The 19,535-nt window shown below is 37.9% G+C and overlaps 4 protein-coding genes across 4 annotated transcripts; 1 reads left to right on the top strand and 3 right to left on the bottom strand.

Annotated features, from left to right (window-relative positions):
- Positions 1,717 to 5,296, top strand: LOC18774419 (protein IQ-DOMAIN 1). The gene is made up of 6 exons (XM_007205069.2): positions 1,717 to 1,936; positions 2,694 to 2,796; positions 2,891 to 3,214; positions 3,348 to 3,569; positions 3,958 to 4,077; positions 4,268 to 5,296. The coding sequence occupies exons 2-6, from the start codon at positions 2,722 to 2,724 to the stop codon at positions 4,961 to 4,963; spliced, it is 1,437 nt and encodes a 478-aa protein (XP_007205131.1). The 5' UTR covers positions 1,717 to 1,936; positions 2,694 to 2,721; the 3' UTR covers positions 4,964 to 5,296.
- On the bottom strand, positions 5,530 to 7,746 carry LOC18771964 (DNA-binding protein S1FA). The gene is made up of 2 exons (XM_007207468.2): positions 7,576 to 7,746; positions 5,530 to 5,980 (listed from the first exon to the last, which is right to left on the bottom strand). Exons 1-2 carry the CDS (start codon positions 7,627 to 7,629, stop codon positions 5,783 to 5,785), a joined length of 252 nt encoding a protein of 83 aa, XP_007207530.1. The 5' UTR covers positions 7,630 to 7,746; the 3' UTR covers positions 5,530 to 5,782.
- On the bottom strand, positions 9,663 to 12,703 carry LOC18774756 (L-type lectin-domain containing receptor kinase VIII.1). The gene has a single exon (XM_007204901.2). It carries the CDS (start codon positions 12,313 to 12,315, stop codon positions 10,174 to 10,176), a length of 2,142 nt encoding a protein of 713 aa, XP_007204963.1. The 5' UTR covers positions 12,316 to 12,703; the 3' UTR covers positions 9,663 to 10,173.
- LOC18772634 (peroxidase 21) lies at positions 15,548 to 18,586 on the bottom strand. The gene is made up of 5 exons (XM_007207805.2): positions 18,258 to 18,586; positions 17,936 to 18,084; positions 17,635 to 17,823; positions 16,689 to 16,854; positions 15,548 to 16,035 (listed from the first exon to the last, which is right to left on the bottom strand). The coding sequence occupies exons 1-5, from the start codon at positions 18,334 to 18,336 to the stop codon at positions 15,629 to 15,631; spliced, it is 990 nt and encodes a 329-aa protein (XP_007207867.2). The 5' UTR covers positions 18,337 to 18,586; the 3' UTR covers positions 15,548 to 15,628.

Raw genomic sequence — 19,535 nt, 5'->3', positions numbered from 1 at the left:
TAGAATAATTTAGAATATCGTCCTTGCCTCAAAAATATATATATATATATATATATATATATCCTCTCCTTCTTGTTGTGTGTGTTTTTTTAAAGATATTTCTTTTTTGTGCTCATGACTGTGCGTTGTAAAGAAGTAAAGGCTTGGCCCAACCCAGTGGAATAGACATTCATTTACACCTCAAAGTTGTCTTATGGCAAAAGCATTTACAAATTTAGTAGAAAAAGTGAACAAATAAGAAACAATGAAGAAAAAATGAGGACCCATTGGCTTGGGAGAGAGAAAGACCCTTAAGCCATTGTTTTTTGCATTGTGGAGTATATTGTTGGATCTCAAAATTAATTATAGTGTAATCGGAACACTCATAGATCAATAATTCACATCATTAAGCCACCAAACCAACTCAACTTTTAATTAAAAAACAATGCAGGAATCAGATTCAGAAAATCACCAAAAAATAAAGTTATTAGAGAAAGAAAAAACACCAACATTTATCTTTACTTCCGTGACAAGAGTTCGTCTTACTTCTTTAATTTCTTTCAAGTTTATATTTCCTTTAAAAGAGCGACCAAAAATACAATTTTAGTCTTCATGCTTAACTACATTTTGCGTTTCAAATTCAATCAACATGCAAGGCATTCGAAATGATCCTTAACGCGTTATGCAGCATGATGAACATGTTGGGTTGCTAACAAACATGTCACTTTTTAAGTCGGATTAATTATTCTAAAGCAAATGGGGGGGTCCAATCCTCAACCAGCTTGAATACTAATTTAATTGATTAGTTGTGAGTTTTAAAATGCAAACCACACAATCGGATACTCTTATTTGGCCTTCCTAATAGTAATAACACAATGGAGGAAGGAAGCTTCCATTTCCTAAGGAGGCCAACAATACATATTTATTTCTTCGAAGGCCAACAATATAGATATTTCAATATTTTTCCAACAGTTACAGAAAGTTTAATATAAATTTTACATGCAATGTTAGAGTTGAGGGAATGACGACCACTTTGGCTCAAAATGTGACTCTGCCTTTAAGTATGCATGTTCATTTTTTTTGGTTACCAAAATTGATGAAAATCGTAACTAGATAAAATTAAACACATTCAGCATTCTCCTTTGCATGTAACATGTTTAATTAGCTCAAATTAATAATTTTACCAATTTGTTTTTTTGATACTATACAATAATAATAATCTCAAGTCTATTTTTACCATAACAAGTGGTCTAAACGGGTATTTATCTCTTAATGACATGGTGAATGTTTGATTTCCATCCTCCCCTCGCATGAATTTCATTTCTCTTCTAATTTTTTTTAATTATTTGTGTAAATAATTATGCCTTTTGCTAATCATTCATCAAGCCTAAAGATTCTCAAAATTATTTACCCCCAAAAATAAAAAATAAAAAAAAGTTTTACAAATTTGCTAGAATTGCGCGGTATATGGTCTGTGAGAAGAAAGGAGGAGTGAGAACAAAGTAACAGTGAGAAAGAGAGAGACAGAATTACCTGCGGTAAGGTCGTTGCCCGTTACAGTGGGGAAGTGATCAACAGATTAGATGTGTCGGAGGCAGAGCATCAGGACCTTACAGCAAGATAAAAGTCTTTGTTAAATCCGTGGGACCCAATTTGCCAAACCAAAAGATGTGGGGCCCACACTAGCAAAACCCAGCTGGTCTTCTCCATATCATATTCTTTGCCACCAATCCTTGAAATGTTCTTGTCAAGATCTAATTTTTCTTTTCCCTTTACAAAGGGAAAGACATAGGAGGGCAGGTGGCCTATTGCCTGTTGCTGATACCCTTGGGAGTCTTCAAGTCTCTTAAAATCTTTTTGTTTTTTGTTTGGTGGGAAAAAGTAAGAGGAGGAGGAGGGCCATCTCTCTCTCTCTCAAGGCAACAAGCCATTTGAGATCTGCCACTTTGTCTCCAGGGTAATGCCTTGATTTGCTCATTCCTTGGTTCCCCAATTACTGGTTTTTCTTTTTGAACGCATTGTGGACTGTTGTTGAATGCTGTGTTTTTTCATTGTAGTTCTTCTAGTTTTGGCATTGGGTTTCTAATTTTGGATAAAAGTAAGCAACTTTGGCATCTGGGTGTTCTGCCATTTTGATTTCAAAGCTACCCAGTTGCTAGTTGAACTTGACAATTACAGTTTTTTCATTTTCACTTCATTGTGGGTTGCTGTTGAACATTATTTTTCGTTGTAATTGTTATACTGTTGGCATACTAATTTTGGATGAAATAAAAATAATAATTTAACATCTGGGTTTTCTGCCAATTTGATTTGGAAGTTAACCCCAGTTGCCAGTTGGACTTGATAATTGTGAGAAATTTTCCTTTCTGATTGCTTAAATTTTACTTGCATTGAGCAGAAAACTTCTACTCATCTATGGCAATTATGTAGCTTAATTAAGTGGGTTTTCTTTTTGTTTCCTTTGCTTATAAGGGTAGGAATTTCTGTACATTCTATTTTCCATAGCTTTATAAATGTTCAAACACAGGAGATTTCTTTCCTTTTCTTGTTCCCCAAGATTTTCTTCACTAATTTGAGCATTGTAAATGCTGGTTTTCTAGGGACGTGCCGTGTACGGTTTCTCAAATTCTCTTTTTCTTCCACTAATCTGTACAATTAGAAAGGGCATTAAAAATTTTCTATGCAATTGATTTTTGGGAATTTAAACTCGACAGGGGGTTCAATTAGAGGAATGATAAGGAGATGGGGAGGAAAGGAAATTGGTTTTCTTCAGTAAAGAAGGCTCTGAGCCCCAAGTCCAAGGAGAAGAAAGAACAGGTTTGAATAATTCCCATTTGGCTAGCAGTAAGTGTGTTTTGTTATATTTTCTGTTATGAGTCTCTGATGTTTTTAGTTAACTCTTTTTCTTCAGAACTCAGATAAATTAAAAGAGAAATGGTCTGGAAAGCAAAAATACCCGGAATCCGAGTCTACCTCTTTTCAACCTGCCACATTGCCACCTCTTCCTCAACCGGAAGAGGTGAAATTGACCAATGTGGAGAATGAGCAGAATAATGATGCTTACTCTGTTGCAGTTACCACCACTACTGCAGTGGCTGAGCCCGCAGTTTATGTGGCTCCTGCAACTCAAGCGGTTGCGCAGGTCGTCAGACTCCCTACGAATACTCAGTATGCTGGAAAATCAAGGGAGGAAGTGGCAGCAATCAAGATTCAAACGGCATTTCGAGGATACCTGGTATGAGTTTATGAATTCATATCTTGGTCTTTGACATTTTTATGTCAGTGTATATAAGTTGATGAATGGATGCTAAAACATAACCTGCAGGAAATATTTTGACACAATATGAGTTGATTTCTGAAATTTTCAGGCGAGAAGAGCATTGAGGGCTTTAAGAGGGCTGGTCAGGCTGAAGTTATTGATTGAGGGATCTGTTGTTAAACGGCAAGCCACAAATACCCTTCGATGCATGCAGACTCTATCTCGTGTGCAATCTCAGATACGTTCCAGAAGGATTAGGATGTTGGAGGAGAATCAGGCTCTCCAAAGGCAACTCCTACTAAAACATGCAAAAGAGCTTGAGACTTTGCGGGTCTGTTTTATTACTCTTATTTTGTTATACTTTATTTGTTGGGTGTTACCAAGTCTAATTTGTTGTCATTTGGATTCATGCAATTTATTTCCCTGGTATTTGAAATCCTCTGAATATTCCACTGGCTAGGTTTTAACTTGAACCCCAAGTTCCAAAAGTTTCATTTATGAATTAAACTTAAAAGTTGGTTTCAAATTATTCCTTTTGCTGGTGGCAATTCAAGTTAGATTTTGCATTGTTGACTCGCTGTAATTAAATGGGACAATTGCAAAGGTTGAAATCAAAGTTCAGATTCCCAAACAGTTTCTTATTTGGATCTTTATTGAGATCACTTTTCATCCAGAAGAACCTCATTTAGTCGTTTAACTCATTTTGAAAATTGGTACAGCTTGGGGATGAATGGGATGATAGCATACAGTCAAAGGAGCAAGTTGAAGCAAACCTATTAAGCAAGCACGAGGCAGCAATGAGAAGGGAAAGAGCACTTGCCTATGCATTCTCGCATCAGGTATTGTAATCTATAATATAAATGAATTGAAAGGAGGGAGGAGTAGCTTATGCATTTTATTCTGTGTCAAATTATGGCGTAATGATGAAAGTCTTGGGGACAAAATTCAACTAGTTATGTTACTATGCTTTTTGATTATTCATGAGTTTTTTAATATACTTTTGGGTCTAACTCCTGGATCACCCGACAGAAAAACGGGAAGAATTCTACGAAATCTGTAAACCCAATGTTCATGGATCCAAGCAATCCCACCTGGGGTTGGAGCTGGTTGGAAAGGTGGATGGCTGCCCGGCCTTGGGAGAGTCGTGTCATAATGGATAAAGAAATGCAGGACGACCATGCATCAGTAAAGAGTGCAAGTCGCAGTATTTCTGCTGGAGAAATTAACAAGTCTTATGCTCGCTACCTCCTCAATTCTGATAAGCAGTCGCCAACAGCCAGTGAAAAGCCAAGCCATCCTGGATTCCGGTCCCCTTCAACTCCTTCCAGGTCAGCTTCCAAAGTAGCTCGAAAGTTAAAGCCAGCTGCAAGCCCAAGGGGTAGTAGGGTGCCGGATGATGACACGAAAAGCATGGTGAGTGTACAATCAGCTCAGTTTAGGAGGCACAGCATTGCTGGCTCATCTGTGAGGGATGATGAGAGCCTTGATAGTTCTCCATCAATTCCAAGTTACATGGTACCAACTAAATCTGCAAGAGCCAAGTCCAGGTTGCAAAGCCCGGCAGAGAAGAATGGGATCACTGAGAGGGACTTGCCCGAGTCTGCTAAGAAGCGGCTGTCCTTCCCAGCCTCCCCGGCTAGACCAAGGCGGCATTCTGGTCCACCAAAGGTGGACAGCAGTCTAATTACAGAAAACAAAGTGGCCAACATTGGAGTGGAAAGCTAACTATGTTCAGCAGCAGAAGAAGAGTGGAAAAAATAAAGGTCTATTCCATCTGTGAAATGAATTGTTAATTTCTTTAATTTATTATTCCTCAAAAGTTGGCGGTGTGGGGTAAAATTAGTCCCAGGGTTTTGCCATGCTGCAAGCTATGGGAATTTGTTGTTCTTTATTTATATTTGTTTATTTGTATCTTCTATAATTATCATTGTGACAACATACCAGAACCCAATTCATAGAGAACTGATAGTGTTCTGTTGAATTTCTTGTTTTCTGGAATTGGTGAGTAATATATGTAATTTAATTTATGGATTATTGTTTATTTGGTGTTGGTCACTACCCCTTATAGTGCTTTTTTGTCCCAAGGAAGATTTTTAGCTTAAAGTCTTAAAAACAATATTAAACAAATGAACCACATTCGTATTGTTCCTTAGGTCGAAGTATTATTTTTAATGTACTTTTTAAGTTTGTTTCTGTTTTTGTTGTTGTTTTTTATTATTTTTGGGTGACTACAAAGAAATGAGCAGATATTGCCATCTGATAGTATGAGGAGCATTGAAGAAACAAACCCAACAAACAAAAATAATTAAAATAGCTTTGGCAAGAGATTTCTTTCTAAGTTCTAAAATTAAAGAGATAAAACTGTATTTTAAGAACAGCATTCTCACTCACTCACTCCCTGGTCTCTACGCTGATACAGGGTTAACTTGTAACTTCCAAAGCTCCAACTAAAGTTCGAAAATATTAAGGTAAATAAAGAAAAACTTCTCAATCCCAAACACATAAGGTGTTTCGAAAAATTTCTCAACACACAGTTCAACATTTTTACTCTCCTGGAGCAGAAACGCCTTGCTTCAGTCTCTCCCTTTTCAGCTTCTTCTTTGACACCGGCTTCTTCTTTTTAGGGGGAACAGTTCTCTGAGCATACACGTAAAGTGCGTAGTTTCCAACCAGGAAAATCACCAGTAGTCCAACAACAACAAGCAACACTATCAATCCAGGGTTAAACCCTTTTGCAGCAGCCTGCAAAATCACCCAAGCAAATTACATTTCCTGACAGACAGACATACAAATGGAAAAAGTTTAACAAAAACAAGGAAAAATGTCCAGGACTAATGCAATACACCGATCAACATTTGCCTCAAGTATGCTGTTATCCCTACCTATTGTTGTGTTATTCATTTTGTTCATTTAACTGGATATTAAATGCATACCCTACATGGTAAAACCTAGCAAAAATGCGTCGGCATCCAAGATCCAGAACTATTTCCACTTGAGCTGAATTTTTTTTCCCCTTACTTTCAAACTGGGTACATCCCACTCCCGGCCCATGATATGTACATAAAAACTAGGGAAGATTCCATTGGCTTAGTCCTGCTATTGCTTCAACAATTAAAAACGAAAAGGGGTTTTAAAAAGAGCACCTAGTTAAATATAACAGTTTCAGAACGGGGACTAATGACCATAAACTTTGCCTGCTAGGACCCTGTATTTGGAAGGAATTTTCTCTTCCTCACAAGTCCTCATTAAATGCATAATTGTATTATGAGAACAGACAAATGCACAAAAACTGATTTGTTAGGAAACACTGCAAGTGGACTGAATTTTTTCACAGTTTCCTCATTAATAAACAAAAGCTGGATTAAATCAAAGCTTGCATAAAGAATGGAAATAATGATATTCAATCCCAATAAAGTCTTAAAATATGAGTCATCAAATATATATGGATATCACTTGGAAGAATGTCTCAGATTGACAAGCACAAACATGCAATGCAACCCACCTGCCCACCTACAAACTTCGTTGCGACATAGAAAGTGACTCATAAATGCCAAGAAAATTTAGGGAGATATGGTAGACATCCAATATCCACAAATACCAGCTATCAGCTGAGAGGAGGCGCCTACATATGTAAGAACCGCAGACACTCCCTGAAGGCAAGCCGACTCAGTCTTTGCCTGACCCATCACATGAGTTGGTGAGACTCGAACCAATGCTTTGAGTTCAATACCACCAAAGCCACCCACTGGGTGGTCAGCTAAAAATATACATATGATATATCTAAATGGTAAATCTATTATATTGATAACAAAAAACCCAATTACATGCACATAGGTCCCACCTAATTACATGCATTTCAAGATAAAACGATTACAATCATTCCACCTAATTATGCAGACAGATTCCTTAGCATCTGAATCTCTTATCTCATTCAGTGAGCTCACAGATAATTACAAGAAGGGAACAAAATGCATCAACAAGGGAAATAAGCAATGTTAACAAAAGTCCCTGCAGAATTAAGGCTGTGCAAACGAGTTTCCAAATTCAATCATGAAAAAAGCTTAAAATCTGAATTTTTATCCGAGTTTTGGAAGACCAATTCTCAGATCACGAAAATCTTTTCCCAGCAAATGCATTTCTATCTAATCTACCAAAACACAAAGCCAGAGAGCTAATATTCCAAACAATCTAGCCATGGCCCATGCATGCATAATATTCGATCAACGAACCTCACAACAGCTCAAAGTGAGCAATCTAAATTCCGATTTCACAAATACAACATCTAAAATTACAGCACAAATAGGCAGGAGATAATTGGGGTTCCTGTGAAATCATACCACGCCATCGAACGAAGGAGGAACCTTGTCCGCGAACTCGAACTCGTCAGCCATGGCTATCCTATCGCTTTGAGCCTGAGACTCGAGAGATCCGGCTCAACTTTGGACCACAGAGAAGATTCCAGAAAGACTATATACGAAGGGTGAGATCTGGTGACGTATGGGAATGGAGTTGGGTCAGTTATAATTGGAAAGTGAGGGGGTTGGCCCTATGATCAGATAGCCTATTGGTTTGACTTGCTTCTGTGATTGCCACTTTGCCCATTAATGGGTTTTTTTTTCTCATGTTCACATTTAGGGTTGAAATGGGCTTGGATTTGCTCATTGCGCTCAGTCCATTAACAACCAAAGCTTGGAGCTTTGAAAAGGATGACAGAGGATTGGAATTTGCAGGTCAGAACTATTTGGGCTTCTATATGGATCTGTTAAAAGGCCGATAAATTTTTATGCATTGTCATGCCTCCGAAATTTGAATTTGAATCTCAGTTTGCATGAAGCTGTAAGTATGTGTTCCATGTTACCCAATTCCGTGAACTTCATCCATAAAATCCTTGTATGTTGACATGGTGCCTAGATGGCCAAAAACCCAATTAGAGTTGCTCACAACTTTGTCATTAAACCCATTGGTTCTATTTCCACAAAGAGATAGAGGTTGGATGACCGAATCCGAATTGACCAACACTAGGGAGATGAGTTTTTACACACACTACCAAAATGTTATGGGAATTTGAACATAAAACCACTGGCTAGCAAGTCAACCGAATTCAGACATCTTGGACTTATTCGAACCCAATCTTAAAAAAATGTATTCTTGTAACTAATACGGCACCCAAAACCATTGGCTAGATGGCACGTGATTCATAGGTTGTCACCAAATCCTTCCCATCAAATACAAACATCACTTATCAAACTCAAAATATTCTTTAACCTTGAGGATGGCAAACAGAGTATGGTACTAGGAGCACATGGGTTGATATGGCGGAAACAATGAAACAAGGGCTACCCCACGGAAATTTCAAATCAAGTATCAAAGGTGGTTAAGGATGCTTCGTCCTCAAGCCTTAATAATGGCTCTCTTTTTAATTCTGGTAAGTCTCTGTCCTTCGGGTGAGGCCCATTGTTCTCTTAGCTGCCATAGCGGCCCACACACCACATGGCATTTTATTTTTCTAACGCACCTAATCCATCAATTTTTCATGTATTTTAGCTCATTAGTTTCAGTGCTGACAAAATTCTTAGTTACACTTGTCCCAAAAAAATTAAATAAATAAAGATTCTTAGTTACACATGTTTATACATAATTATATTATATGGTCGGTAGAAGGCACAGTATCTAAGATTCTGGGCTCTCTGAATGCATGAACTGAACTGGTACGAATTTTAAAGGTTATTTATCCAATTGCTGAATGCCACTTCAGCAAATGGGGGATTTTGGCTTCGCTCTTCCTTTTCTAAACTCACAAAAAACAAACAAGTTAAAAGTAGAGTTGGGTAATTTTTTATTACAGAGAGGTACAAATATGACGTGGGAAAACACGAACCAGGTGGAATTTTGGCAAAAGTGTATATTCATGAAAAAGTACGCAGAGGAGTTTAATTTAAGCCTTTCATATTTGTTCAGTTCAGAGTTGAGACCAAAATATTTTTATTTAAAAAATCAAAATGGGCAGTTTTTTATTATTATTATTATTATTATAAATAAATATGATCCCGACATGGTGAGCTGGAACCGGGGCCACATGGAGGAGGTTTAGGCAAACAAAATGCCATGCAATTTTGCACGTCATGGACTCATGGTTGGTGGATTGAGGTTTTTACTGCTTTTACCATGATCCCATGTTGTTACAAGTTACAACTAGCATTTATTTTCATTAAATTGAGGCTGCAAAGCATGATGGAAAGTAAAAAAGGTAAAAGTGAGCTGCATTATATGTGATTGTGAGCCACTTTCTCTTGTAGTAGGAGGCAGTAAATGAATAAAAACTAGTTGGGGGTGAAGAACAAAACAAACCCAATTATAGAAACATAATAAAAAAAAAGGAAAAGGAAGCTAAAAGTTGGAGAAGAATACAAAAGAGAGAAAAGTGTGCCTTTAATTTGATGCGATTAGAACTTGAATTGAATTGAAAGGGAAGATTGTCCATTCATTGCATGATAAAATTATGAGACAATTAGGTCCTCCCTTGCACACTAGTACACTACACCCACCACCACCACCACCAGCAGTCACCATGAAAAAGAAGAGTTTCCAAAAAGCCAATAATAAATATGCATTCCTTTTCCTATGCTATACTTTACCAATCCCCTACTCAAACTCTATGGTTGTCTACTTTTGACTATAAGAAATGACATTGCTTGTCCAACAAAGCAATCCTATTCCCACCCACCTCTCCACAAAACTCATCGCGACGGTGTGAACGTCACACTGAAAAATAAATAAAATTCCGACTTTTAAGTGTAATTATTTATGTATACAAATAATTTAGTTAACACAAAAATTTTGCTGCTTAAGTTTGTGTCACTAATTACATACAAGAACAAATGAAATATATATAATATATATATCAAATTAAATATGCATCGTTAATTATGATTTAATCAGACGATGTGATCACCGCCGCCATGAAAGCTCAGTTCTGAGGAGGAGGTGGAGAGGGTGATCATGCCATTGCAGTCAGAAACACTGTCCTGCAAGCTCATCAGGAGATGTGAGGTGCTGAAAGTGGTGGAGGGTTTTGTTCTGGGGACCATTGGGACTTCAGCTTCCCCCACCAGCATTTGAACCACACCTCTCATGGTGGGTCTTGCAGAAGGGTCTGGGTGAGAGCAAGCCAGCCCAACCAGAAGCACCTTCCTCATCTCTCCCTCATCAAATTGGCCCTCAAGCCTTGGATCAGCCGCCATTAACAGCTTTCCTTCTCTGTGCAAACTCCACACCCACTCTACCAAATTACTACACACCCCCACTTTCCCCACCCCACTTACTTCTCTCTCAATTGGCCTTCTTCCACTGCCCACCTCAAGCACCACCGCCCCAAAGCTGAACACATCGGTTTTCTCAGTCGCCCTGCCGGTTAGCAAGTAATCCGGCGCCAGGTACCCCATTGTTCCGGCCGCCACCGTGGCGTCTGGCGACTTATCGTGCTCGATTTGCCTCGCCAATCCAAAATCTCCCAGCTTGGCATTGAACCCTTCATCCAGCATTATGTTGCTGGTCTTAATGTCTCTATGGATCACCTGGTTTTCACACTCTTGATGCAAATAGGCCAGAGCAGAGGCAACTCCAAATAAAATCTTTCTCCTGTGAGGCCAAGGCAGAGGCGTTCTTGCCTCAAACAAGGCCTTGTCGAGACTCCCATTGGGCATCAAATCATACACCAACAAAATTTCACCTTTCTCATGGCACCATCCTTGAAGCCTCACCAAATTTCGATGCCTGAGAGTTCCAATTATAGATAATTCCGACAAAAATTCGTTTTTCCCCTGGCTGCTGTGGCTGCATCTCTTCACTGCAACAATGTCGCCTGTTTCTGGTAATATACCTTTATAGACAATTCCAAAAGCGCCATGCCCAATAATTCTATTGGCATTGAAGCACTTGGTGGCTGCCTTGAGCTCCCTATAAGTGAACTCCTTCGGCATTTTGATGACATCCGAAGCAAAAGAATTATCAGATTTCCTCACATTTTTGAATTTCTTAGAGTAAACCCAGATAAACACACCAGCAAACAGAGCCAAAACGAAAGCCGAGGCAGTCACCACCCCAGCTACAGCTCCTGGACCTTCTCTGCAGAGGTGGTTACGGCAAGAAGAAGACTTACTGTTCTTCTGATTCGTACTGCTAGTGTTACTAGACCCACTTGGAGGCATTGAAGGCGGCGGAGATTTAACCGAATTGGCAGTTGGGTTCATCAGAGTGGTCGTCGGAGGCGGCGGAGGTGGTGAAGAAGACCCAGATGGCGAAAGCATCGAATCGAACGACGAGCTGAAGCTCCACCAGTCGACGCTGTGAATCTCCGTGCTGCCTTGGGTCGACCCGGAAAAACCCACGTACATGAAATCGCTGACGTACTGGCCCAGATCGAGCGAGTAGGACAAGACCGGGTCTCTGGGTTTCAGATTCGAGTACGAGACCGAGACGTTGATGACCCGACTCGACCCGTCGTACTCGATCCACGAGTTCACCAGGTCGCCGCTCTTGAGATCGACATCGATGGAGCTCAGATCGCCGACACGTGTCGACACCATGGAGTTCAGATCCAAGCCGACGTGGTTGCTGTTGATGTCCTTGAACTCGACGTCCATGAGTGTGTCGAACTCTACGGCGACGAAACCCGACCCGGGATCCGAGCCCGACTCGAGGCCGAGGAAGCCGCCGGCGTCGCCTAGCTCGGCGTCGTCGGGGGCGATGAGGAAGGCGAGGCCGCCACCGATGGAGGAGGGGTTGAGGTTGGTGATGGAGAAGGAAAAGAATGTGGAGAAGCTCGCCGGAAAGGGGGAGGAGGGTTGCCGGAAGCGGACGGGCTTGGAGTAGAGGACGCGGCCGGAGCCGGAGGTGGGGACCGCGAGGTCGCGGGTAAGGCGGACGCTGCCATTGTTGAGGTGGGCGTCGCCGATGAGCTTGAGGCTGCTCAGAGTCAGGGTCCCGAAGTCGAACTCAGTGGCCGCATTCGTAATAACAAGGAAGAAGATGGGCAAAAAGACAACAAGTGAGAAAGTTGGGCAATGAAAATCCAACATTATGAGTGATGAGCAGCCATCAGAATTTTCTGTGGTGGTAGTGGAGGGTTGAAGAAGATGAGATGAAGAAATTTATGAAGTGAAATGAAATCACGGGGTTTTGCGTGAGAGAGAGAGAGTGATGGGGAGGTTGTATTCTTTGCCTTAAAACAGAACAAAGCTGAAGAAGCAAACAAGGAATACTAGTGGGGAGAGGGAGAGGGGTGCGGGGGATACAGAATCCAAAGGAGACAGGTGGGTGGGCATTGCGCCACGTGTCCCTTCGTAACGGTTATTTTTTCGGTGATCGTAGATAAAGCTAGGCTTTCTTTTACTTTTTGGCGTTGAGCTCGCGCCATTAGCTTTTAGGGGAAATTTCTGCTCGCACGTAATGACAATTTGTCACGCTTTTAAAACCAATTAGTTGCTTGATGATAGTCAATAACGTGAGGTAATTGTCAATAAGTAATGTTAATTAATATGCTTAGCTAAAAACTGTCTGCTAATTCCATTATTTGTCATGGAAAATTTGTTAATTAGTGATGATTAAGCCAATGTTAAATAGTGACATAATAATATATAGTTGCTGTTAGCCCAAAACATAGAAGTATATGAAAATTTGAATTGTCATTTTCTCGGCACAATCCTTACTAATAATGCGACTTACGTAGTAGTAATATCGGGTACTAATGTGTGTGTGTGTGTCAACAACAACGATATATACAATGATGACGGTGTGTAGCGATGGTGATGGTGGTGGTGGTGGTAAGTATGGTAGAGTTGTAGTGGCGAGGTGATGGCGTTAACGATAAGGCAACAACATTTCTAGTATAGTGTGAGAGTGGCAATGGCTCAAGTCTTATGTTAATATCGTAATGAAATGTTCTATAGATTTCATTTGTTGGTTCCTTTCGACCTTTTTTTCTTATGATAAGATAGCAGTGGCGACTTATTGTTTGTTGTTATTTTGGGTCTATACTTAGAGTCGGGTCTTTCTTTTCTTCTTTTTTGTTGAGCTCTTATTTTTCTTTTTGGGATTTTGCATTGGGCTTTTTGTAATCTTTGCTTCATAATAACGTATTTATTCCTTCGAATAAAAATAGTGCCATAATTGGAATCTTTTTTCTTATAATGCTATTGTTTTAGGATTTGACAACAACGCAATCTTTTCGAAAAACGTACAAATCACATTCACACCCTTATATTTGTACCATAATTTTTCTAATTTCTCTTTATTTATATATTTATTTTTTGCCTTCTCACCTCCCGTTTTTTGACTGGAAATCAGCCCGTCATGTGAAGTTGACTGTTGAGCACGCATGACATACGCGGGCCGTTAGGGCATATACAGCACACTGGCCACATCACCTTCATCATGCTTCCGTTAGTCGCAAGGCCACAATAAAATTGTTGCTCAACAATTTACCGTTACAATTATGCTACCGTTAGTCGCAAGGCCAGCCCTGAGGGTGTGTAGATTGTGTCACGGTACAGGATCCGTAAATTTGTAGAACTCCTATATTTTAGATGACATATATTATTCGTATGCGCTTACATCATACTTATACAATATGCAAAAAATACGTTGCAAAATTAACCCCCGCCGCAAATGGTATTGTTGCTTATATTTCAAAAACAGAGTGCGTTGTTGACATGTGTTAAAACATAACCTTTAAAATCTAAAGGCTAACTTTGGTCGCGTGTAAATGTAATATCACAATGTCAATTTTTACAGCTATTTAAACTTAAATGATAAGAGATTATGTCGTGTAATCGAAAATATGTCCTCTTATGTAAGAAGTTGTGCCAAATGATACAGAAATTGGTATAATGGTAATTACTAGTGCGTACAAGAATGTGGAGCTATCATCTCTAAACGGAATAGTTTGAAAATTGGATGGCATTGGCGTGCTGTGGCAGATGGGGACCCATATAGTTTGGTGGACGTGCAAGAGAGACATCTAATCACTTTAATCTTGTCCCGGTGGTTCCATCGAAAAGGGCGGTCTAGGTCTAGGTGATAATGAGATAATATATATGTGAGTCGGCCATTCATGTGTTTGGCAGCTTCAGTTTTAGACTTTGAGTTTGAGTGCGTTTCACATTTTCATTCTAGGTTTTTTTTTTCTTTTTCCCCATTATTTTATGACTTCAATTGTGCTGCTTACCAAGTTCAGGCACGTGCTTACGTTAAGAGCCTCTTCATCTCAAGCTTTTTGATATATTATTATTAACACATCCCTTTCGATCTTTATTTTTTATCGTTTCATTTTCACGTATCAATTTAGCATCTGGGTTGAAGATGTTTTAGTTACTGCACTTGTTTTCCAATTAATCAATTAACTAATGAAGTCATGAATGATGAATTCTTGACATCAGACGGCTATCAATATGAATAGTATATGATCATTTAGATCCAGAAAATCTAAACGGTCCACTAATAAAATAAGTCTAAGCCACTGTACATATATAAAGATAATACATTTGTATATATAATATGATGATTAAAGATAAGGTTGTGGAAGTATTTGATTGGTAGAAATATGATACATAAAATTATATATAATATTGAACAGCTGAAATTAAATATGCAACATTGATCAAGCTAGATTAAAATAACAGCTGGGAGGCATAATAATGGAGCTAGTTCTACTAACATCACTTTTTTTTCTTTATACAAAAAATATTTGAGAGTACTTGAACACGGAACTTTTTAGATGATGAATGAATTCTCTTAACCAATTGAACTGTACTTACCTAAACGAGTTTGTTTAATAATCAATTATGGTTACTGGCGCATGACCTACAAACTCAACAAAAAAGTTTTAAAACTTCAAAATCACTCAATCAATGGGACGTTCATGAACAATTACATTTTGACATTATGGTCATGTAGTCCATTCATGATCACTTTACACACTTCACAAAATGTCTTCAATTTTCTGTTAAAATGATTTTTTTGTGTAAATTTTACACATTTTGACATTATGGACATTATGATTTTCTGTTAAGATGATAATGAATTGAGTACATCACCATAATTGTTGTGTGTAATGATAATTTAGACCCTTCTGTTAGAATAAAACAACATTTTGATCTCACTCCTTCAATCAACATCTAGGGTTTAATTTACCATTATACCCTTGAAATAATGGTGATGTGTTTTGATTTTGAAGTTTGATTAAGTGGACTAAACCTAGGTTAATTAATTTCAATGGACCAAACTTGAATCAAACACACATCCAAGCCCACATGTCCACAAGCCCTTCTTTATTAAATGGATCACATTTGCAACCCTCCTAGAAGTTGCCTATTAGTCTCAAACATTACATGACTAATTTGTATTTACATATTGACAATCCTTTCTAACTTCTCCTTGGTCCCCACTAAGTGGATTGTACTCAGATAAAAGCAGGGCAGCCCTAGAAAACTGCTCATTGAAGTAGTCATTATCAGAAGCCATCTTTTGCACAAACGGCAATGTAGCTGGGTCAGAAGCCAGTTCTTGATCCACTATGAGCAGACCCTTGTTCTTCAACAAGTTCTTGTAGTAATTGTTGTCGAGAATCATGGGCGTTTCACGATCGTTCCTTGAGTATTGGACTGCTTTTGGGTCTGGGATTGGGGTTGGGCACCGGCCTTTGAGGTACTCAGCATAGTCGGGATCTAGGGTTGGATCGACGGTAGGGTAGAGTCTGTGTACAAGGTTCACACAGTGGACTCGTCCTACGGAATGAGCTCCTGAATTACAACAATTAGTAAACTACAGGTCTACAATTGGAAAAATAGAAACTATATGTAAAAAAAAAAATATGGAACTTCACCCAAACTATAAGAACCGAAATTGTAATGTAAGCTACATTTATTTTGAATTTATAGTGAATTCGGATTAGAAAATGCCCAATTATGTTTTGCTCATTGGGTTAGTGATCACCATTTGATTAATGAGTTATTTTATGATTATAATCCAATAGAATGATTAACTATGAAGTGTGATTTTGTACAACATTTTATCTTTTGGACCTAAAATATTGGTGAATTATATTTTAGGCACATGTTGAGGCCCCTACTCTCCTCATATATAATAAGATATTTGCCGACCCATTAAGCTATTCTGAAGGATTGTATATGTAAACAGTAAATTAAAGTCTTCCATATTTGTTTTTTGTTTTTTTGTTTTTTCATTTATTGGAAAGGAAAAGGAAGGGGGATTATTATATTCGGTTGCTTTGCCTCATGATTGTATCTTACGTGAATCGAACATGAGTGCACTTAAGGTGAAAAAGAGAGTTTAGACAACTTTTCCACTACAGTGCCACCCATGTATATTTGTTTATTTAATAAGTTGCATACAATTAAGAAAGTCCAAGATAATGCAATATGCATTTACATACCTAAAAGGGCAACTGTTCCTTCAACATCGATGCCAACGGATTGGAAGCGAGAGAGCACTGAAGACAATGAATCATTGTGATTAGGAATGAACTCTTCCACGATTTTCGCATAACTCTCCTTGCTGTCTCTTCTTCCCGTTTTCATCTCAATGTGCGGCCCTCCTAACTGCAATTAATTATCATGTTCACACCATTTATTTGTCTTAACCTCTCTCTTTAATTAACAAAACCTCAAGTGGAGATCTATTGGATTTTAATATTTTTTTTTTTAAATTACACCTAGCTATCCGGTTACAAAGAGTTGAAAGCGCTTCTTGACAACGTTTAACGCAAAAATTTTAAAGTACTCATAAAAGCATTTTTTGAAAGAAGCACATGCTAAGTATTTCTTTTTTAGGAAATACTTTCAACGTGCTCTAATAAAAACGATTATGAGTAGAATTACTTTTTATAGAAACAGTCAATAAAAACAAGCTTTAGAGCATCCACAATCATGCTATCTATTTTTTAGTTAAATTTTAACTAAAAATATATAAAAGTTATTTTAGGAGCTCTCTATAAAATTTAAACTCCAATCATGCTCTCTAGTTTAGGGAGTCATAAATGCTATAACTCTTTTGTAATTGCTCAATTTCTATTAAAAATAAATAAATATTAATTAAAAGTTTGAAATACTCATTAAATAAAGCAGCATTAAATTATAAGGAGTTATTAGGAGTCCTTTCTCTCTCCTTAGATTTAGGAGCTCTTAGGGTCTCCCTATTTTAGGAGGTGAATAAGGAGCATGGTTAGAGATGTATTTTTCCAAATCCTCCATAAAATTTGTCTAAGGATGTGGTTTAGGGAGTTCATTGTGGATGCTCTTATAACAAAGTATCGTAAATAAAAAGAGAGAGAACAAAAGTTAGGGAGAATGAAACGCATGCATATATATTACTATACATACCATGACAATGCCATCTCTCGCAGAAAGAGCAACAACATCAGCACAAGAAACTGTGGAGGGGCATTCATTCTCAAGAGCCTTTTTGATTGTGTTCACGTACTTAAAATTTCTCATCCCAAAGCTCCTTCCAGATTCCTTCTCTGACTCTATCCCATTCACACTCTCTAACAATAAAGATGCATCACATCCCTACATATATATAGCCACAAATTAATTAAAGTATAATCTTTTTATTTGATCTCATTTTTACCTAATAATAAATTGACTAATTAGGTCTCAAAGTCAAAGGCACAACTCATACCTGAACGAAGCAATCATGGAAGAGATTTCTAAGCCAAGAGACGGCTGTATTTCCATGTTCATAGTATAGCTTGGTGACCTCTTGCTTGATTATTTCTTCAGCTTTTGGGCAACTCTCGGAGTAATAGTTTAGTTGGAGCTCACTTTTACCTATGCCAATCAAATTAAAACATATAACATTTTCAACGTAAATAATTAGGTTACGGCATAATAACTTGGACATACAAGAGTTTATATGATCAATAATTCAGATTGATAGATTGACTGGCAAGGTATACAATAAAAATGCACAAACAAGATGGAAAAGTGTGGTGAATATGTACCAAATTGAAACTGCAAGAGCAATGGAAATAACATAAGGATGATGAAGCTTGAGAAAGCATGGTGCTTATAGGCAGCCATCTTTCTAGTTCTTGGTTGGCTGCTTGCTTGCTTGTGTGATCTATGTGAGCTATTGTGGTGGCCTTTATATTGGGATGTGGTGGGGTGTGCCTTGTGAGGATTGGATCGAAACAGAAACCTTCTAAGCCTCCTCTCCACCAAGCCACTTTCTTTGACCTTTTTGTCCCACGCGTGAAGGCCCACTCAAACCAAATATATAATTCTCAAATTCACAATATTAACAAAAATTAATTAAATTTTGTGGTCCATCAATAATACCACCTTATTATATCATTCATGATGCCATAATTAGATCCACCTTAAGAAAAAAAAAATACAAGATCATGCAACTATAGAACACAAGAGAAGTTACGTGATTCACTCTTACGTTCACGGCGTAGGCAATAAAAAAAGATAACAATGTGCTTGAATATTCACTCGCAATATCTAAAACACTCAATCTCTTAAAGAAGTAAAGAAGAAAATAAAAGGAAATTAAAATGGACTGAGGTGTAAGAAAGTATATGAAAGTGATGTCCTTGGTTGATCCCTTGGATTTTATATGGAAGAGAGACCAAGTTCATTTTCATTGGAGGAGTAAGAATTCTAGAGATATTATTGGATATGGATTTAATATGCGTGGCATGCGAAGAAGTCGGGAACCAAGAAGATGATGTATGAAACAATTTTTCATAATAAACTTGGTTTTCCCATATAAATTACTAGTCTCTTGATACATACTCACGCATGTGCCAATTGGTTTTCTTTTTCTTTTTTATTTTATTTTTAGAATTAATAAAAGATAACAGGGTAGTTATGTTCCATAAAAGTAGGACCTATTATCTTATTTTGTTTTTAATTTTAATTTTTTTAATATTAAAAAATGTGAATTTACCATATTATCTTCATTTAATTAATAATTTCAATTCTTAATGTTTGAATTAACAAAGGGCATTTTCTGGTATTTTGAATGTTTCACCATTCTCTGCATTTTGCTTTATATATATAGATAGAAGATAGATAAACAACGCAATTAAAAAATAATAATGAAATGGGGCTTCAATAATTTATAATTAAAGGGAATATCGTGCAAGCTAGAGGGTAGCGGAGATCCAAGAAATGACTTAATATATGCCTTCGTCAAACACTGATGTTCAAATTTAATTAAAAAGATAATGCACGAAAGTGGATGGTTGAGAAACGTATTTGGTGTTGGCAAA

This window comes from Prunus persica, chromosome G6 (assembly GCF_000346465.2).
Source record: "Prunus persica cultivar Lovell chromosome G6, Prunus_persica_NCBIv2, whole genome shotgun sequence".
Classification (NCBI taxonomy): Eukaryota; Viridiplantae; Streptophyta; class Magnoliopsida; order Rosales; family Rosaceae; genus Prunus; species Prunus persica.
Note: the sequence above shows the minus strand (reverse complement) of the source record. Positions and strands in the feature narration are given on the sequence as shown.